This window comes from Adiantum capillus-veneris, chromosome 30 (assembly GCF_014529385.1).
Source record: "Adiantum capillus-veneris isolate H3 chromosome 30, ASM1452938v2, whole genome shotgun sequence".
Lineage (NCBI taxonomy): Eukaryota > Viridiplantae > Streptophyta > Polypodiopsida > Polypodiales > Pteridaceae > Adiantum > Adiantum capillus-veneris.
The window spans coordinates 30,027,321-30,047,514 of NC_140960.1; the positions used below are offsets into that span (position 1 = coordinate 30,027,321).

A 20,194-nucleotide genomic window follows, 5' to 3' on the forward strand; every position below is an offset into this window, starting at 1 on the left:
TGAATCTCTTTTAGCAAACCACAGCAAAACCGCTCAATCTGGTGTTTCAAAGTAACCTTCTGAAACAAAGACTCTGGCAAATAAGTATCCCAAAACCTCTGGCAGTAGTCATCCAATGTATCTTTCTCAGTTATTTTCAAGTGATGCCAAGCCGGAATGACATCTCTTGCATATCCATCTGATAACCAAGTTGACGTAAAAATTGTCTTGAATTTTAATCACGTCGCAGGTGCTTCTCTGCGTAACAGCAGAGTAGACCACCATGTCTATACAGTTCCTTTCAAGTAACAAGCCACCTTTGGCACCCTCGAGTGTTCTCTGAATCTCCTCCAGAGAAGGTGATGTCAAACTGTTGTACAAACTTAAGGGCTGGATGGGCGTCCCGGTAGCCTGAAACGTGTCAAACCTGATGGCCTGGCTCCCTTCCTTGAACTCCTTGGTTTTCTTGTTGATTTAGTCACTGCCAAAAGAGGACGAGCTCTCTTCTGCTGAACTGCTAGATAGCCTTCCATGCCTTCTAGACTTTTTCAAACATCCACTTCAAAAAAATATTGTCTTTGGTGCGTAGAAATTGAGGAACCTTCTTAGCACCCTCAAATACTTTAATAGCGTCTTCCCCGTGTGGTGTTGTTGGAAAACTCCACCAAGGGCAAATACACTTCCCTCTAGGTCTTCGGATCCGAAATATAAGACTTTAACAAATCCAAAACCATGCTATCTCAATTTGGCCATCTGTCTGCTGGTGGAACGAGGATGAGAACTGCAATCGCATACCAATGTTCTCCCAGATTGCCCTTCAAAATAAACTAGTAAACCGGGGATCTGTGTCCGAAAGAATGGACTCGCCATGCCTACCCCAATGATGGGCATGCCAAGAAACACGCCATATAACCGAAAAATCTGGGAAAACCAATAGTCTCGCCAAACAATCAGTCTTGACGGTCTTCTTTACCGGAATGAAGTGGGCCCACTTTGAGTCTTGGGAAGATCAAGAAAAAATAAAATCCATGACAATGCTTACGGCGACAGTAGACAGCAAATCAGCCTAGCGTTAGCAGATTCCCCCACAACAGCAAGTCAGCCCTAGCGTTAGCAGATTTCCACCGTAGAACCCCAAATTAGCCTAGCGTTTTTGGATCAGCCAGAGACCTAGCGTTTTTGAAGATCTTCGCGATAGAAGCAGCAGTAGCACCAGTGTTTTCAATTTTCAGCAGTCAGACTCCACAATAGAACCCCCAAACCTCGCAGATCTCACCTTCCCGCAGCAGATCCTCGCCGCACAGTCAGATCCATCAAAGCTTGCAGTTTCAGCCCGGAAAACGCAGATTTCAACATCTGCGTTTTCAGCGCGTCGTCGTCGCATCCTCGCCATCGACATCGTCACCGACATAGAGTCAAAATTCAGAAGATAAGGATTTGCAGATTTCAGCCCTTAGCATTTTCAGATTTCAGCCGGTCTCGTCGTCGTCGACATCGTCGGCAATTCCAAAGCATTGTAGAGATTTGTGCAATCATAAGTAGACCGCTCTCTCCATAGAGAGTAGGGCCTTGGAGGAGGGTTTGACAACTTCCCAGTGTCGTATTCTCTTCTCTCTCTATCTCTCAGACTCATGCACCTTCACGCACAGTGTCCATTCACTTTGTTTGTATCCATTGCACTCTCACTAAAGGAACGGAAGCCTTCCGTAAGTAAAAGGAACCTTAAGCACAGTTCGAAGCCCTCATCTGAGCAAAGTTCAACATTCACTTCCGCTGCCACCTTACACTCTAGATTCGTCTAGTCGGTTCCAGTTCCTCTGAAGGACAGGTGTTAGGGAGTGAGGGATGTTTGTGTGGCTGTGTGCGGCCAGTGTGAGGTTGTTTTCTCTTGCCGGGTTGTGTTTAGCCATGTTAGCTTGATACTTCTGAGGTTTGTCTGTGAAAGTCCTACTTGAAGTTTGTTTTTGAAATGGAAGGTATTTGTTTTGAACCTGTCTTGTTGTCGATTAAAATTGTTTCATTCTAGGTTTTAAATGATTGGTGATTTATTGCCGGGTGGAGTACTGAGAATGTTGTTTGATAATGCCTGAACTCGGAACGACGCAGACGAGATGTTTGGGGAGCATTTCACTGTATGCTTGAAAACCTCGGAACGATGTAGACAGGATGTCTGGAGAGCGTTTCGTTGTATGCTGGAAAACCTGTGATGAACAATACAGACGGGATGTTTGGGGAGCGTTTAGTTGTATGCTTGAAACCTGCAAGCGACGCAGGCTATGATCTGGGGAGTGTTTGGTTGTATTAGTCCTCTGAGCTTATGGCCCGGACCTTTTGAAGTTATTTGCAGAAGAAGTGACGAGGTAGTCATTGAGTAGCTTCATATCGCAGATCGTCTGTCTCGGGGGAGTGCTTAGCTACACTGTTTGTTTTGTCTTGTATCATGCATATGTGAGCATTTCTGTTGCATTGTTATGTGCAAACCACTGAATATTTCTAATTGAGTGAGATTGCCTGGGTATGTAATTTTAGTGCATCAAGACACTTGTTATAGATCAGCGGGGTCTGGGTGTGATGGCTAATTTTACTACATCGAAATATCAAGAGCTCCGATCTGAAATGAGAAAATTGTCCCTTGAAATGTCCCTCAGATTTTTTTTTTATCTAACTTGAGTTGTTTTGCAGATATACGGTAATTGTTGACGATTACTCTTCTTTCTAGAAGGGGTAATGTCACAAATTACTGACATGTCAAGCCACTGAATATCCGGCGGGTTGGGGTTTTCCAGACCCAACCCTAGCCGATTGTCATTCCCTAGACATTGAATTAGAGCTCCTGCTTGGGAACAGGCCTACATATAAACGTATGAAAGAGGTCAGAAATCAACTGAAAGAAGTCCTTCTGCAAATGCAAATTTCCAGAGGAGTTCTCGACTAGCGGGTACAAGCTATTATTGAAGACCAGACTTCCAACAGTAAGGAATCGCAAACTCAAATGACAATAGAGAAACATGCAACTGCTCTTCGAAGATTGTTTCAACTGGTTTGAGTCACCAGAAAGAAGCATCAATGTCCGGCCGCCCACTTTTGTTCAAGCGCCCACATATATTTCCATACATCATTTTCTGTTGGGTCGTGGGGATTTTTATCAAGCCTTGCCCTACCTCCCGTAGGGCATCTATATATGGGGTCAGGGGGGGTACCCACTTCCACATCTCATCTCACAGAGATCATATTGATTGTACTGAGGGTCTTCTGCTCATGGTAGTCATGGGGGGCTGATCACCCCCTCTTCACCATATCTATGATTTCCCGAATGATTACCACACACAATTACCCGAGCGGAACTAGTTACCCCTCCGATAGAAATTGAAGCTCTTACCAGATCAGTGTCCTTTATACATGGTTTGTGGGATACAAATAATTGCCGATATACTAGACTGGCCCTCGAATCTTCTCGACAATTAGCAATGAAAGGGGATACATCATGCTGGTATGCGCAACTGTCCTCGTGGTTTCAGAGACACGGGTTCAGTATGGAAAGATTACCCCCCTTCCAATACTCTCTTGCGGCTCCATCACTGGCAATTACACGAACGGAGATTAATAAAATCATCGGTCAGGATCTTATACAGTTGGATACTAAGAGGACATGGGTAGACCCTACACAAGAATTGGTGATGAAGATGGCCGACTACAAAGAAAACTTCCTACAGCTATCTGAAGATGGATTTGTGATTCGCCCGAGCTACATGGATACCCACCTTCCTACAGCTATCTGAAGATGGATTTGTGATTTGCCCGAGCTACATGGATACCCACCTGTCTCATGGTTTGAGATGTGCCATTGGTCAGATTCGTACATCCTCACATCAGCTGGAAATTGAATTTGGCAGATTTAGGGGAATCCCACCTGAGAGCAGAATTTGCAAGTTATGCGGAATGGAGCCGGAGACAGAATTACACTACATATGCCATTGCACCGTATACTATGAGATACGTGGGCGTTTCCATTGCCTATTTAAAGAAGGCTTTGGACCTCTAGATAGAGTCATGCAATACCAAGATCAAAGATGCTTAGGCTTGTACCTACTGGAACTACATCGGCACAGGGATAATCTAATGAGAAGACAAAGAGCACTACAGCCTCAGAGGCAGATCACAGATTTCTTCGGATCGAGAGAAGCAGGAGTGGAAGGAGAAGCAAGAGGCCAGCAGCCAGCACAAAGGAGTACCCACATTCATACCAAAGGCACCCTCATTGACAGGGCGATTGAGCTTAGGAAATCGAGACGACCACGACCGAGATGAAGAAGCACACTTCACCGAAGGAGACTACAACAAAGGATTAGAAGCATTATAGCCAGACACCCAGAATGCTCCTAAGAAGTTTATTTAATAATTTGTATTTAGTTTTTCACATTTATTTTCACACTTTTCACACTTAGTACTTTAGTACTAAGGTACCCAGACATTGTAACAGATTCACCACTTTTGTATCAGTTTGGTCTCATAGGTCATTCTTGCCTTTTGAAGACGTTAATATAACATTTCATCTCTCTCTCTCTCTCTCTCTCTCTCTCTCTCTCTCTCTCTCTCTCTCTCTCTCTCTCTCTCTGCGGAGGAGCAGCCACAGCAGAGCTCACATGTTTCTCACACCAGAGACACGTTGATTGATCGAGCGACTGAGCTAGGGAGATCCAGACGTCCACGACTGAGGAGGATTACAGATCATCGACGGAGGCTATATTAAAGGATTCGGATCACTTTGGCCCAACATGCACGACGCCCAGTCAGATTACTGACCATGGAGGAGATTGATAAGATCCGCTAGCGACCGATGATGGACCTCTTGTGATCCACATGAGGACTGTTTTGTATCAGCTCTTCTATCATCATTTATATCAGACAATGTATCAACCCAGTCTTAGCTACCTGATTAGCTCGCATTTAGCTTTAGACTTAGCATTCAGCTTTTTAGTTTTCAGCTCCTTTTATTTTGGTACTCACACATTTTATCAGATACATCAGGTTGTAACTTTGTGGTCTCATAGGTCTTTTTGGCCTTTTGAAGACGTTAATAGAACATTTTATTTCCTCTCTCTCTCTCTCTCTCTCTCTCTCTCTCTCTCTCTCTCTCTCTCTCTCGCACACGCGTACTCTCACAACAAGTCCCAAGACACAAGGAAAGAAAGGAAAAGGGAATCAGCTGGTAGATCAAAGAATTCCCGAGACCCAGGATAAGATTTTTGAAGCGGATCGGTATACGAGAGATTTGGATACTGCTTTTGCCAAGGTGCACGAGGCTCTTGAGAAGTCTCAAGCACGGCATAAGAAGGAAGCCGACAAAATTAGAAAGACTTGAAGCTGAAGGAAGAAGATTGGGTAATCTTATGGTTTGAGAAGGCACGCCTAAGAAAACGAAAGGGAAAGGAGTGGCTTTTTCCAAAGCTAAGAATGCGGGACTATGGCCCTTTCTAGATTCAAAAGAAGATAAATGTTGTATCCTTCGGACTGAAGTTTCCAAATACTTGGAAGATTCACAATGCTTCTCATGTGAGTCTATTGAAACCTTTCACGGGTGAGGTGCCAGTCGACAGGGAACCTGAGGAGCAACCTAAAGTGGAAGAGAGTGAGGAGATACTCGTCCGGAACAGATACTGGCTCACCAGGAAAATAAAGCGAAAAGATAAAGTGAATGGTGGTTGTTACTTTTTGAAAGCTTGGGCAAAACCGCTACCTGGGATTCTCTTTCATCCACCATAGAGCATATATGTTGCATAGGAAGCTCTTCCATCATAGGCTCCACGGTCTCTTTCACCTCTTATTCGAACTCCGTTCTTGCACCAGCAAGCCCTTCTTCAATTGGCCCTTCAAGGTCGCTCATCACCTCTTGATCTGTCACTTCACTTGCCTGCCCTTCAACAAGTACCTCTTCTATCGCTATGTCATGCTCTGTCAAAGAAGATAGAAACTCGCTCTCTACCGCATCATCTTGGTCCTCTACCATAAGTAAGGCTGCTTCATCTCTTTTGGAAAAACTCTACACCTATTGCACCACCATAGCACAATCCACTGCCATTTTCACAATTAGCTAATCCGACATCAGTGAGGTCCGGTGTGGATCTAGATGCGATTGCTAAACACGTTGCCAGAATCATGGTCCTAGATCTAGATGGATTTTGTAAGTTATATGATTTGAATCATGAATGTGATGTGAATGTTAACAGGGTCTTTGTGCAAGTGCTAGATTTGTGTCATCTAGTGCATAAGTACTTAGAGTCAGTGTCTATTGAACTGGTTTATGGCTTTTTTCTGTTTTTGTAGGCGTAATCTAGGGCGATTACAATTCTTTCATGAGGGGGGTATGTCACAAAATGATGATGTGGCTCCCAAATTGATGACCCAAAGTTATAAGTTGGGAAACTTATAGGGTCCCATCCGATGGGGCCCTAGGGACACTAGAAGATTAAAAAGAGAGAAAATCGCCTGGAACCAACTGACGTGGCAGTTGTACAGACGCTTTGCAATTTGCATGACCGATGATGTGGAAGCTGTACAAAATTCCGCAATTTGCGATGCCTAGCTCCAGCTTTTGGCGCCAATTTTTGGACCAGATGCTTTTGAAACTTGAAGCTTTTGAATTGATTGCTTTTGGGGCTCTGCTTTTGAGCATCCCTTGTAAGTTTATAAGAGCCCTTGGGGCCTCACTCTAAGAGCATCTGCACGTAGAGTCTGAAAGTAGAGGTCCCTCAGGAGTTGTACTTGGCAATGATTAACGATAAAGAAATACCGAAAGGGGTGCCAGACTTTGGGGCCAATACCTCTGGGCACGGAACTACACCGGCCGTGTCGACACTCTCTCTCTCTCTCTCTCTCTCTCTCTCTCTCTCTCTCTCTCTCTCTCTCTTAATCTCTCTTACGTAACCTGCTCTCTCATGTAACCTGCCCGCAACTGCCTTGTTGCGTTGTTGGAACCTTGCTCGTGGTCGCTCATGTATGCCATGTCAGCTTTTTATTATAGCGTAACATTAAGGTCTCAAGGTCTCAAATCATTTGCGTCGATTGAAGTTGCACTACGTTCAAAAATTCAGAGCTCAAAATTTTGCAAAAAACAAAACTCAGATATTTACAGATTTTGAACGCAATTCAGAGCTCAGAAACGCAGCTTCAGAGCTGCAGATTTTTTCAAACCTACAGATTTACAAAATACAGAAAATACATTTTCAGAATTTTCAGAATTCTCACGAGTTGCAGACCTGCAGGTAAGTACAGAACAGCATTGACAGAAATTAGCAGAAAAGAAAAGTCAGAAAATCAGAAAATGTATGATTGATATGAGGAAAACATATGTATGCATTATGCGGGACACGGATGTATGCATAATGTGGATATAGTGGGTTGGCCTCTCTTGCAGAACTGTACATTGTGTTTTTCATGGAGGTCATGAGCGCTTCGCCAGTGTGTAAGCCCCATATGAAGGCAACCTTTGTGCTTTCAAACAAGCGGATAACACAAATGGAAAGGGAGATGAAAGAATGGAAAGCAGATACGGAGGGATGGTGGAAAGAGAAGGCCAACCTTCTTCAAATGCTTCTCAACGAAGGCGCGCAATGGAAGAAGGAGAAAGAGGACTTGCACGCAGAGCTACAAACACTTAAGGCGGATTCAAAAGCACTTGAAGAAGAGGTCTCAACCCTCAAGCGAGAGCTTGCTGATAGAGCAAGCAGTGGACTAGAGAAAGGGAAATTCCAGCCCTCGGTGATAGAGGAAATCAAGGTCATCAAGGAGCATGTACAGATAATCAAAGAGGAGGAGAAACAGAATGTGGTAAAGACGTCTTCATGGATGGATGTGATCACGAAGACACAGAAGAAGGCGGATGAGGCCGAGAAATGGATAGAAGTCGCTAAGAAAGGGAAAGGGAAAGAAACCACATCTGTCCTCACTCCTACAATCATCAACATGACTCTAGAAGAACAGCAGCGAAGAAAACTAGAGCTTTGCATATAAGAGTAACCGGTCTAAAAGACCGAGATGATGTGGAAGGGGAAGTCAAAGACCTTCTCCGCATCATGGGTAGTGAGGCTACTCATACAAAGGCATGGAGGGTAGGAAAGAAGACACAAGGAAATGGGGAGACTTCAAAAGAGAGAGCTTTAATCATCCGTTTCCCATCCATGGAGGCAAAGAAGGACTTCTTGAAAAGGCATCCTACACTAAAGAAAACGGGCATATTCCTTGGAGATGACCTCGCTCTCACACAGCTTGCACATATGAGAGAGGTAATGCCAGAGATTCAAGCGGCAAGGAAGAAGAGAAAGACGGCCTTCTAGAGAGATGGTCGGGTGGTGATTGTAAAGCGGCGCTCCACATGACGGTGTGAGACCTATGGGACCACACTCAAAGTTGCCACCTCGAATTGTAATGGATCTATGCGCCTTGATGTGGGTGCTTTTATAGTTTTAAGGGAAGATACATTGTCTTCTACTCTGAGACACACCAGGCCCCTGGACCGTCTATGCCTGACATTAGTGGATATAGATGGGAGACAGCCTGTAGACAGGAGACACGATCAGAGCACAGAGGGCGGGGCTCAGGAGGAGTGGCAATGTTATTCACGTTGTAGCCATTGATACATATAGCCCGTAGGGATGAGCAAGCTAGGTACATGTGGGTGAGATTGAGAGCAGAGATAGGCAGATATCTTTACATTGCTATTTGCTACTTCCCCCCGAGTACGTCAGTTTATGTACCACCCAGAGGACAGTCCCCCTTTTCTATTTTGGATGATGACATATGGGAGTTCTCTAGAGATGGTGACATCATCATTCTAGGGGATTTCAATGCTAGGACTGCCCATCATCAGACAATATTTTATGATACTTCACAAGAGATGCTGAGAGAGCTGGATGTTGCAGAGACGGGCCTATCCAAACTATCACAAGATGGGGAACACACTGAGTGCGGCTCTTTCATGAGCACTCCCCCCCCCCCTGCCATCACTTCTATAGAGGCCTGGGGCCAGTACGCATCATCTTTGTACACAATTCCTGAGCAGCCCCCCCTTCCCGACCACCCCGATCCATGCCCACACACATGTGCTTTTTTCACCGCTAAGATGGTGAGGAAGGCCACTTGGCATTAACAGGATGAGGACTGGGAGAGCATATGATCATGATGGCTTAGTGGTTGAGCATTTCACGCATGCCAGAGATCTACTAGTAATGTTTAACCGTGCCATGTGCGGAGGCTTGCCTGATACTTGGAGCATATCTACTATTGTACCTATCTTCAAGTCGGGAGACTCTATGGAGCCTGGGAATTATCACACTATCATGATTGGACAAACATTGGCACCGTTGTACGCATCTATTCTTGAGCAGCAGCAGCTGAGTAGATGGGCAGAGAGGGAGGGGATACACGCAGCCGGGCAGGCAGGGTTCAGGAGGGGTTTTTCTACTCTTGACCATATCTTGACACTCAGAGCCATCATTGAGGAGGGCAGATCACATGGGAGACAGATCTATTGTAGCTTTGTAGATTTCCGCAAAGCATTTGACACAGTACCCAGAGCTAGATTGATGCGCAAATTACAGCAGATGGGAGTACCCACAGAGCTCATTTGGGGGGTCGTGGCATTATACAGGTCAGTAGTGGGACATGTACGCACCTCAGAGGGTCTATCCACACCGGTTCACTCAACTATTGGGGTGAATCACGGTTGCCCGCTCTCTCCTACTCTATTTGATATGTATGTGGATGAGGTTTTTGACTACATTGAGAGGGATGGTGATAGAGGTGCACAGCTGGCAGGGCCATGGATTCCACTATTGTTATATGCTGATGATATTGTGTTGATCTCCGACTCTCCGGAGGGGATGCAACGTCACTTGGATGCTTTGCATAGGTTTCCCCACGAAAGTGGTTTGTCCGTCAACCTTGGTAAAACCAAGGTCATGGTATTTAATACCACCCCACACTAGATCAGGAGGTCAGCGCCTGCATTCACATACGGCCAGGAGACAGTGGAGTATACGGATGCTTACACTTACCTTGGAGTGGTTTTTAGTGGGCCAGCATTTTCATTGAGGAGGGCAACAGAGACTAGATTGACCAGAGCCCATGCAGCATTGGGTAGATTGGAAAGGACGTGTTCACAGCTTCAGTTTCAGGAGCCTCGGACAAAGCTCTGGCTCTTTGACACTTTGGTGGCTTCTGCATTGCTTTATGGAGCTGAGATTTGGGGACCTTCATTGGATCATCACGGGAGAACAGGCCGCCATGGAGAAGCCTCTCGTCTCTATGATCTCGCGGCTCATTAGAGCTAAGGCTTCAGTACCACGTGCTATTGTCCAAGCAGAGCTAGCTGCCCCCCCACTAGTGGTTGAGGCACTCACCAGATCTGTCTCCTTCATACACCGCATGTGGGAACTTCCCAGAGACAGATATGCCCACCTTGCACTTGAGTCCTCTCGACATTTAGCCATGCAGGGAGATACAGCATGCTGGTATGGGGAGATGACATCATGGTTTCAGGCGCATGGGTTCAGCATAGACAGATTGCCTCCCTTCCAGTACTTACTGGATGCACCCTCTCTGACTCTTACACACTCCGAGATCAACAGGCTCATCCGCAAGGACCTCACTCAGCTAGACACCAGGAGATGATGGATACAGCCAGCACAGGAGCTGGGCACGAAGATGGCTTTCTACAGAGAGCATCTTCTCCGGCTTACGGAGGACATTTTTGTGACGAGGCCCAGATACATGGACACCCACTTGTCTCGTGGGATACGATGTGCTATTGGCCAGATACGCACATCTTCACACCAGCTGCGGATCGAGACTGGGAGATACAGCGGAGTACCAACAGAGGCCAGGACATGCCTCCTGTGTGACATCGAGCCTGAGACACTACACATGCCACTGCCCCGTCTACTACAAGATACGAGGCCGCTTCCATTGCTTGTTCAGAGAGGGCTTTGGACCACTCTTCAGAGTCATGCGGTACGAGGATCAGAGATGCCTGGGTTTGTTTTTGCTCGAGCTGTGCAGACAGAGAGAGCTTGATGAGAGGAGAGGCTAGCCAGTCTCAGAGACAGACCACAGACTTCTTTAGAGCTGCCACTGGACACACGGAGGAGCTACTACCACAGCAAAGCTCGTCGCCTCACACCAGAGGCACACTGATCGACCAAGCGACCGAGCTAGGATAATCCAGACGCCCACGACTGCGGAGGATTACACAGCATCAACGGAGGCTGCACCAGAGGATTCGGATCACTTTGGCCCGACATGCACGACGCCCGGTCAGACTACTGATCATGGAGGAGATTGATGAGATCCGCCAGCGATCGATGCTGGATCTCTTGTGATCTAGCTATCCCAGCTAGCTGCTTAGTTCACACCTAGCAGTTTCGGATTCCATAGTATTTTATTTTGTCATTTTGTCATCTTGTTACTCTAACTCTATATCAGATCCACCACATTGTAACTTTCTAGTCTCATAGGTCACTTTGGCCTTTTGAAGACATCAATATAACATTTTATTTCATTTCATTTCTCTCTGTGCATAAAATGAGATAACTCCTGTTGTGACTCACTAGAGCAAACCCGCTCTACCTCTGCTGCTGCAGAGTCTACTGACATGTCCTGCACAACTAAATGCTCTGTCTCTGGAGCTCACTCGCGAATGAGACTCGCCTAGTCTCTCGCTCATCACACGTCAGTGTAGTAACTGGGACTCTACCGTCTCGTACATCAGAAACATGCAGTGGGTAAACCACAGAAGACCTAGCTCCTCGAGCAATGACTAGGCGACCCAACTGCAACGGGAATGACCGCTCTCGGAGCAGTACCTGATAGCCACGCTGTCTCAAACATGTCACTGAGATCAAACTCTGTGCAATCCCAGGAACATAGCGCACGTGTAAGCGTATAAGATGCACCATTGGGTAGTAATAGACATATATCTCTTGCACCCTCTATGTCATACGCTGAACCATCGGCCAAATGAACACGACCATAACTCCCACTAGCAAATGTTCTGAACCAGTCACAGCATGGTGTGACATGAAATGCTGCAGACTCATCTGGCAGCAATCGGGAGAACGTGTCATCTTTGTCAGACATGTATCGTGGGTGGAGACTAGATGTAAATGTGACATCACCATCACTGGCATATGTAGTCGTCTCTCTAGTCTGTGTCGTAACTGTCTGTGCATCACGCCTCTGTCTCCGCTGTTGTTTCATGCGTCTAAAACAACAGCGCCTAATGTGCCCTGTATGACCACAATACCAACATCGCATATGTCGGGAAGATCGAGACCTTCGTCTCTCATGAGCCGTCGCTGCAGACTCAAGTGTGTCACACATCATGTCAATGCATAAGCGTCAAAAGTGGAAGATCACTCGACCACCACGCTAATCAAGCATAAACAAACCAATAGCTCAATAGTGAACACCTATAACCTGTATGCTATAGACTCACACTCGGAATATGCGTCGATGTGAGAACATTAGGCAAAATCAAAGAAAACCTGTAACCACTACGAGCATACCAAAAACCTCACTCCTGCGAGAGTGAATATGAGAACAAGGAAGTGTATCCAAAACTGACAAGAACCTGTCAAAGTGAGAGTAGAACTCGATCACTGTCAATATAATAGCGAGAACCTGGAGAAAATCCGGTAAAGTTTCCCCTGTAAATTGAGCAAAATCTCAAGTCAAATCTCAGCCATAAACGGCAACACGAAAGTATACCAACTCAAGTGAAACCAAGCGAGGCTATACACATAATCAGATTGCAAGTCTGTCACTGCATAGCTGTTGAAAATCAAGTCGATTGACCAAAACGCTTTGTATACGGGTGAAAGCATGTTAACCTGTCATGCTTTTTCATGTCCCGGACAATGCTAACTAGCACAATTTTGACATATGCTAACTAGTACAATAACTTGAGCTACATCTCCAAGATCTATGACATATGATATATCAATAGAAAGCACTTGAAATAAGGAATCCAAATGTACAACCTCTGACAAATTTTGATATTATTTGTAAAAAATTTACCGGACGCCCAACTTTTTGAAGATGTGCTAACTTGAAACTGCTAACTAGCACAAAAAGCGCGACAGGTTAACATGCTTTCACCCATACACGATAGAGGCAAGACAACATATCTGTGATAACAAAGCGTATAAACCTGTCAACAACTGATCCACATAAGGCATACATAGGCGAGAACCATGGCAAAGTGCTCAGACCTGAACGAGTGGCTCATGGACAATTTGTACCTGTCCGAGTAACCTGTACACTTGTGAACCTGTGATGTCTGAGCTATCGAGGGTAGCTCACCTGCACAAAACCTGTGCCCAAGTGAGAGTAAACACTCAATCACTGTCTGAGTGGGAATAAATCGACCACTATGTGGGAGTCACACTTGACCACTAAAGCATCAGAGAACAACACTGCAGATACACATGTAATTCCATGGCTACATGGCAAGAACCTGGGAAAAATCCGCCAGAGTTTCCCCACAAATTGATAAAAATCACATCAAAACTCAACCATAAAATACAATCCACATCATGCATACATCACCTACCAAACATATGGCAATTGAGCTCACTCCTGCATGACTAGCTCTCTGGACAAAGTGCCCAACACTTGTATGCACGTGAATTTGTCACCTATGAGCTCTAACTAGCTCTAACTGTATCTGCACATGCCATACATAGCAAAGCCTCTCTGAATCTTTGACCACACAATCATTCATGTGCACAACAGTTGTGCCACATAATCCGCATGATGGGGCAAAACCTGTGAGCAAAATAGATCCACAACCTGCTCAAAACGTAGAGCACATGACTGCCAAGGGATCGCCTGAAGAGTAAACCACCTGCACTCTACCTTGGTGACACGGCTCGAGTCTCACCAAATCAGCCCCACACTTTCACATATGCATTTATTCACTGTAAATGGGCTGAAGATTCAGCTCTTCAAAGCTTTCCATCACCCTGATCTGAAGCCCTGATTTAAACTTCGAAACACGTACCTGTGAAAAAATCCAAAATACACACAGCTGCTGCAGAAAATTCTGTGATCAGAATTACGTCAAATGGACATCGCCATTGCGTCCGGAACGTGCCAAAACCCCAGAAAAGAGTCCTGGGTTGCACAGATCTACGTCCGTACGAGGGATTTATGCCCAAAAAAGTGATTTTCAAGCCCAAAAATGCATTGTTTCTGCAAACCTGTCTGTTGTGTGGTGTGTATGGGCTGATCTGTGGACACAAGGAGCTCAAAATACACTCCTCCTACAAGCCTCTACAAACTGGGTCGCAAGCTCTTCGATCTCTGCTCCAATTCTATGACCTCCCCGCCATGGTCAAGCTCCTGCAAAGCTTCTGCTACTGCATATGTATGCTCTCCCTCTCCATGTCTACCCTATAATACCCGTTGTAGAGTGCGCGCGTGGTGCGCGAAGTGTGTGTGTGAGAGAGGTGAGTGCAAGCGTGAGAGGGTGAGGTGCAAGGGAGACAATATGTGGTGGAGCTCTCAGAGGCAATACCCTCTAGCCCCTTATTCTCTATATGTACATAAGAATAAGATGAGGGTTAGTGTGAGTGGTCAGTCAGTGGGCGGCCAGGCACTAGGCGCCCAGCCCGAGGTGAGGCACATCGCCTTTACCCCAGCACATATATATAGTTCAGTGATTTTGAAGTTTCTGTTTGTATGTTTCTATTGATTTCTCGCTTGGAGGTTCAAGCCTATTACACGCACGACACACACACGACACACGAGACGTGGAGTGGCGGAGTTCCACCCCAAGAAAGCACTAGCCCCAAACCCTAGCACTCCTTTCGGTATTTCTTTTTATTGCTTCAACTCAATAAAACGTCGGAACCCTTTGCTTTACACTTCCACGCAGAAACATGCCCCTTTCAACGAGGAATTGCAAGTTGGTGAGAACCTCTTCTTCTTCTATTGCTTCTAGGGTTTACGCCCCTCGGCCAAGATGTGCAGGTTGGCTCAAGTCTTCAGTGGCTTGACACATCAGCAGTTTGTGACACTCAACGAGAGCAACAGAGCCCCAAATAGCAGCAACTAGGCAAACAACAGCAGGAGTGCAGGTGGAAGTTTTGTTGAAGCCACCAGCCACTTGAACAGGAGCAAGGGTTTTGCAATTACATGACAGATAACCCCTGCATCTACAAGCGACCGAAAACGATGAACTCTTCATCGGTTGATGCTATAGTCTCTCATTAAGGAATGCTTGCACGAGGATTTTGAGGATGCTTGTAGGGCGTGGGAGGGTCCTGAACCTGAGAAAGGAGTCCTCATTTCTGTTGGACCCTGTCGCCCAATATGCGCTAAATGCAGTTATACTCTTCTTCCCTGGCAAAATGCCTACACATGGGATGTGGGACAATGGGTGGATTTCTTGCTTAAGCGTCAAGTGGTTTGAGGAGTTTGTTTTGGGGCCCGAGGATTCTAAGAGGTCTTGTTGGCAGACAGTGAGGCCGAAGATCATAGTTACAGGGAATGGCCATTTTGAGGTCCGCGTTCCCCGTTCCCATTCCAAATCCCCGTTCCGTGTTTCGGACGTGAGTATCTGTAACAGGGAATGGCATTTCATGCCTGTTGCCGTTCCCGTTCTCCGTTCCGATTCTCCATTCCGGGTAACTATGGCGGAGATGCCTTGCTTGAATTGTCATCGTTGTTCTTTAACACGCAAATGACACATGTATTGCCATGGGCTCTTACCAAGGATTATCAGTCAACATAATGCCCCCTATGGGTCAAGGTGGTGGATTTTCCCCGCACGTGGCATCTAACAAGGTGGTTCAAAACGTACTGTACGTGGCGTATATGTACGTACTGTACGTTGTTCCGTACAGGAAAAAGTTTTATGTACATAAAAATACGTACTCTTGTAAAAAATACTCAATTTACCAAACTTTCTAGGACTTTTCTGATAAAAAACAAGAGAGGGCAACAACTTTTAGAGACATTAAAGACATGTTTTTCAAGACAACTACATACTGTGTAACTATTGCAAGAGACTTCAAAGTTTGGACGACATTGATGATTGAACAAGCATATCAAAGCTCAAATGAGAACTGGTTTGGTCGCCCAGAACTCAGCAAAAATGCATTAAAAACTCTCAGCCATGCTTATCTTCCAAAAAACTAAAATTAAAAAGTGCTCTATACGGATCGATCTGTACCATACGGATCGTACAGTACGTCTGTATGGTACGGAATGGATCCGTACGTACGTTTTGATCCTACCATGCATCACTTTCGTCTGCTACTGGCTGCCTAGTTGGAGAAAGTGATTTTTTATCCAAGGTTAGATGCGAATACCAATAGATTCTGCATCTTGTGGGACACAAACATCTCCACGTGAGCAGGTATAACGATCAACTCAGGTGACTTCTTGGTAGGGAAACGACAATTTAAGCTGAAATGGGGCAAATTTGCCAACTCATATTTTTGTTGTGGTAAATTTAGTCATATGTAATTAGAATGTCCGGAGCCGCATCTCCAATCTCCTCCTTCAGCTATACAGCCTCCACAACCTTCCCCTCTCCCAAAGCTCCATTCGAAACTTAGACACAATGGTGCTTTGACTTCTGCAACACCTTCTTTTGTGGATAAAGGGAAAGGGAAGCAGGCATTGATGTCCACAACACCTCATTCCACAATATCAAAAGAAAAAGAAAAAGAAATTGGAAAAGGCAAAGACAAGGATGCAACGAAGGATGCCTGGATCGTTCCAAAAACGACAATTAATGTTCCATCTCCAGCTGCTTCCTATAATTATGTGTCCCCATTAAAGACTGCATCTCAAACGAAACTTCCCTATAATGACAATAAGTCTCTAGCAGAGGCATGGGATAAGGTGGAGCGCTCGTATAAGGAAGCGGTTATAGGTGAACCAGCTTCCTTGCCGGGTGCCCTTGCGGCCATGTCTTCTAACCCATGTCATGACTTACATATAGTTGCTTCTTCAACAGATGAAGGTGTGCCGATGGGCACCAACACTTAATTCTCGTGTGCCTTTGTCCTTTATATATACCACATAGTATGCATAGTTTTTTGAGGTGCATTTCAGTGGAGGCTAACCTAGCACTAGGTACATGCATGTAAGATAGGTGTGGTAGTTCTTCAAGAGCATAATCACATCTTATTTTACGGGATATTGGATAGCTTATGCTTGTTTGGCATAAGTTACGGCCAACTCTTGCTTTCAATGACCCAGATGGTAGGTGGATGGTGGTTAAATGTATTGTTAATGGGGAAGTCTTTGAATTTGGAGGGGTATATGCCTTCACAACCTCTAGCAATTGTGCAAGATATCTCCTCGTATTGTTGGCGTTCTAATGCATTTCTAAGTGAAGATTTTAACAATGCGCCAAATCATGCGAACAATACCACTGCCCAGTCACACATGTTGCATGTGAAAAGTCACGCATGGGATCATATAATGCTTTCTTGTAATGAATTGGACTTATGGCCGCTTTTACATGATGGAGATTCAGGAATCACTTTCCAGCACAATGTTTGATCCTCCTACCGAGCTCGCCTTGATTGCTGGTATCTCTTTCATAGGCAGCAGTATGATGCCTTTGTAAGTGATTTGAGGATTGATTATACCTTATGTCTTTCAGATCATGCTCCCATATGTCTGACTTTACGTTTTGGCCCCTCTCCAAATGTTGCTTCTTTGCCAAAAAACAACTTTTGCATATCAATAAAGCATATTTGATGCATGAAGTTTTCCGTAATATGATTATGGATATAATCCACAGTTACCTGAAACGAGAATGGGAGGGTCCAAAACCGGACGGGAATGGGGAGGAGAAGGGGGGTGAGAACGGGAACGGGGCCGGGACGATCGACTAAAGTAAGGCTTGAATTGCCTCCATTCAGCTTGGTCCCAAATCAACTCCTAAACAGCCCCAAAACTGCCCATAAACCTGCCCTCAAACTGCCCCAAATATGTCCCCCAAGCAGCCCCAAATATGTCCACCAAACAGCCCCAAATCTGCCCCCAAGTACCTACTTTTGCCCGTCCCGCCCACGTTCCCCCCGTTCCCGGCTTCGAGTGGGACTCGTCCATAATGCCGTTTCAAAACGTTTGGGTTGCGTTCCGCTCGTTCCCTATTACACTAATATAATCCTGCCCTTGATCTCCCAGATGCATATTGATATGGATGTTGCGTGGTTTCGCTTTGTTATGCGTGTCCAATGTGTTGTCAATGATTATGGAAAGTACTATATATCTTAGCTATGAGGCAATGTTCAGCATGCAAGGGATACATGTCAACGATCAATGCATATGTCTAATTCTTTCCCACTTTGAGGCTAAACTCACTACATTACTTTTAGCTCGCACTATTATACAACATAATGATGAGAGAAAATTGGCTAAATGGAAGATTCCTGCAAGACAACACACTTTTGTTGATAAAGGTTGTGCCTCCAAGCAGTTCTTCAAGCATTTGCAACATTCTCGTCAATCTCAAGACAAAAATTTAAAAGAGTCAAACTTCCCTCCGAGAGTAGAAGTCTTCCCTACAGGAGTTAGTAGAGACTTTAGTTGCTCACTTTGGGAAGAGCTTCGAAGCTCCACCCCCGCTTACGCAAGAAGCCAAACAAGCACGCAATCTTTTCCTATCACATGTTGCTCCAACATGTGGCATTCGACCTTTGGTCCACACGAGTTGGTGTGCATGCATGGGTTTATCCAAGGTCACAAAGTAGAAATCCTGGTGGACAACGGTGCTTCGCACAATTTGATTAACTATAAGTTTAGTGAAACGGCTCAATTTGCCCTAGACTCCTAGTTCCCAACGTTACAAGGTAGTGATGTTTAACGGCCATGATGTCAAGGTGTGGGATACACAAGTAAAGGATGTACCACTGGAGATTCAAGGATATCACACGTCCTTGAATTTCCAAGTCATGAGTATGGATTAGGCAAAGTTTGTCTCCCTTGAGACACAAAAGATCAAGAACCACTTATACCCTTAAAAAAGCTTGTGTGAATTTCAAATAGAATAACCAAAGGATTAGGCAAAGTGGGCTAAACCAATATGAAAAATGATAAGTATCATATGTAAAAGACTCTAGCCCCACCACCTAAAGAAAAAAAAAAGGAGATAATCTTATGAGGATGCATCTGTCCTTATATCCTATCATCATGCTGCTCATGGGAAATGCCTTCTTCGCACTTCTGTAAAGCTCAATCAAAACTACCTGCATTCTCTCTCTCTCTCTCTCTCTCTCTCTCTCTCTCTCTCTCTCTCTCTCTCTCTGTGTGTGTGTGTGTAAGGGGCAAACCTTTCGTGCAACTTTCTCAAAGACGGCATCCTGCTTGGCATCAGTGTCGAAGATGTCATTGAAGAAGAAGTCATAGCGCTCCTTCTGATGGTTGGCCATGCCAGCAGCGATCTGACGAGGGACGTGCCATTGCACCATACTTTCGTCTCTGTCAATTTCATAGTGAGCGGGAGTTCCTGATATGGGCCGCATGCGCAAATATATCTCTATATTGCTAGCCTCCTTCTCGGACGCCATCTCTCTCTCTCTCTCTCTCTCTCTCTCTCTCTCTCTCACACACACACACACACACACACACACACACACACAAGATTCGACTACACAGAACTACAGAACTGCCTTTTGTGGTTCACACGTAGCGAGGCAAATGAAGGTGGCCATGCAAGATACACACACAAGATCTGTTGACGAAAACCCCAAATACAACACATGAAGAATACTACATCATGAAGAATACTATGGAAAGTGTGAAACTTAAAAGCAATCAAAGTAAACCTCACAATTCAAAATGAGAGGTCATCAAGTCAAACTTGAAGTGAGCTTATTGACCTAGAGAACTCATGGAGATGCCAAAGCAATCTTCTGCAACCACTTGATAAAACATGCAAAGGTTACCATACCTATAAATTGTCCCCAACATCCATAGTCTGGCCCACGTGAAGAAAGGTGTAAACCGGCATAAAGATGAAAAGACATCATCAAACAACAGGAAATGCTTCTCATCAAAAATTTCACCAAGAGAACAAGTGTGAAGAGATAGAGAAATCCTGAGAGGCTTAGTTCTAAATAAATGGGGAACAGTCTCGAGTGTAAATGTACATTGCAAATAGCAAAAACTTGCAATTATCAAGAATGAAGAATGC

The 20,194-nt window shown here is 45.1% G+C and overlaps 1 protein-coding gene across 6 annotated transcripts in view; it reads right to left on the bottom strand.

Moving 5' to 3' along the window:
- Positions 1–19,744, bottom strand: part of LOC147417734 (uncharacterized) — a 239,607-nt gene extending 219,863 nt beyond the window's left edge. For all 6 annotated transcript variants that reach the window (XM_086506703.1, XM_086506705.1, XM_086506704.1 and 3 more), the window contains exon 1: positions 19,332–19,744. In XM_086506703.1, the coding sequence (XP_086362829.1) occupies positions 19,332–19,568 (237 nt within the window). In that variant the 5' untranslated portion in view covers positions 19,569–19,744. The remainder of the gene's footprint in view (positions 1–19,331) is intronic.
- Between the last annotated feature and the right edge of the window lie 450 nt (positions 19,745–20,194).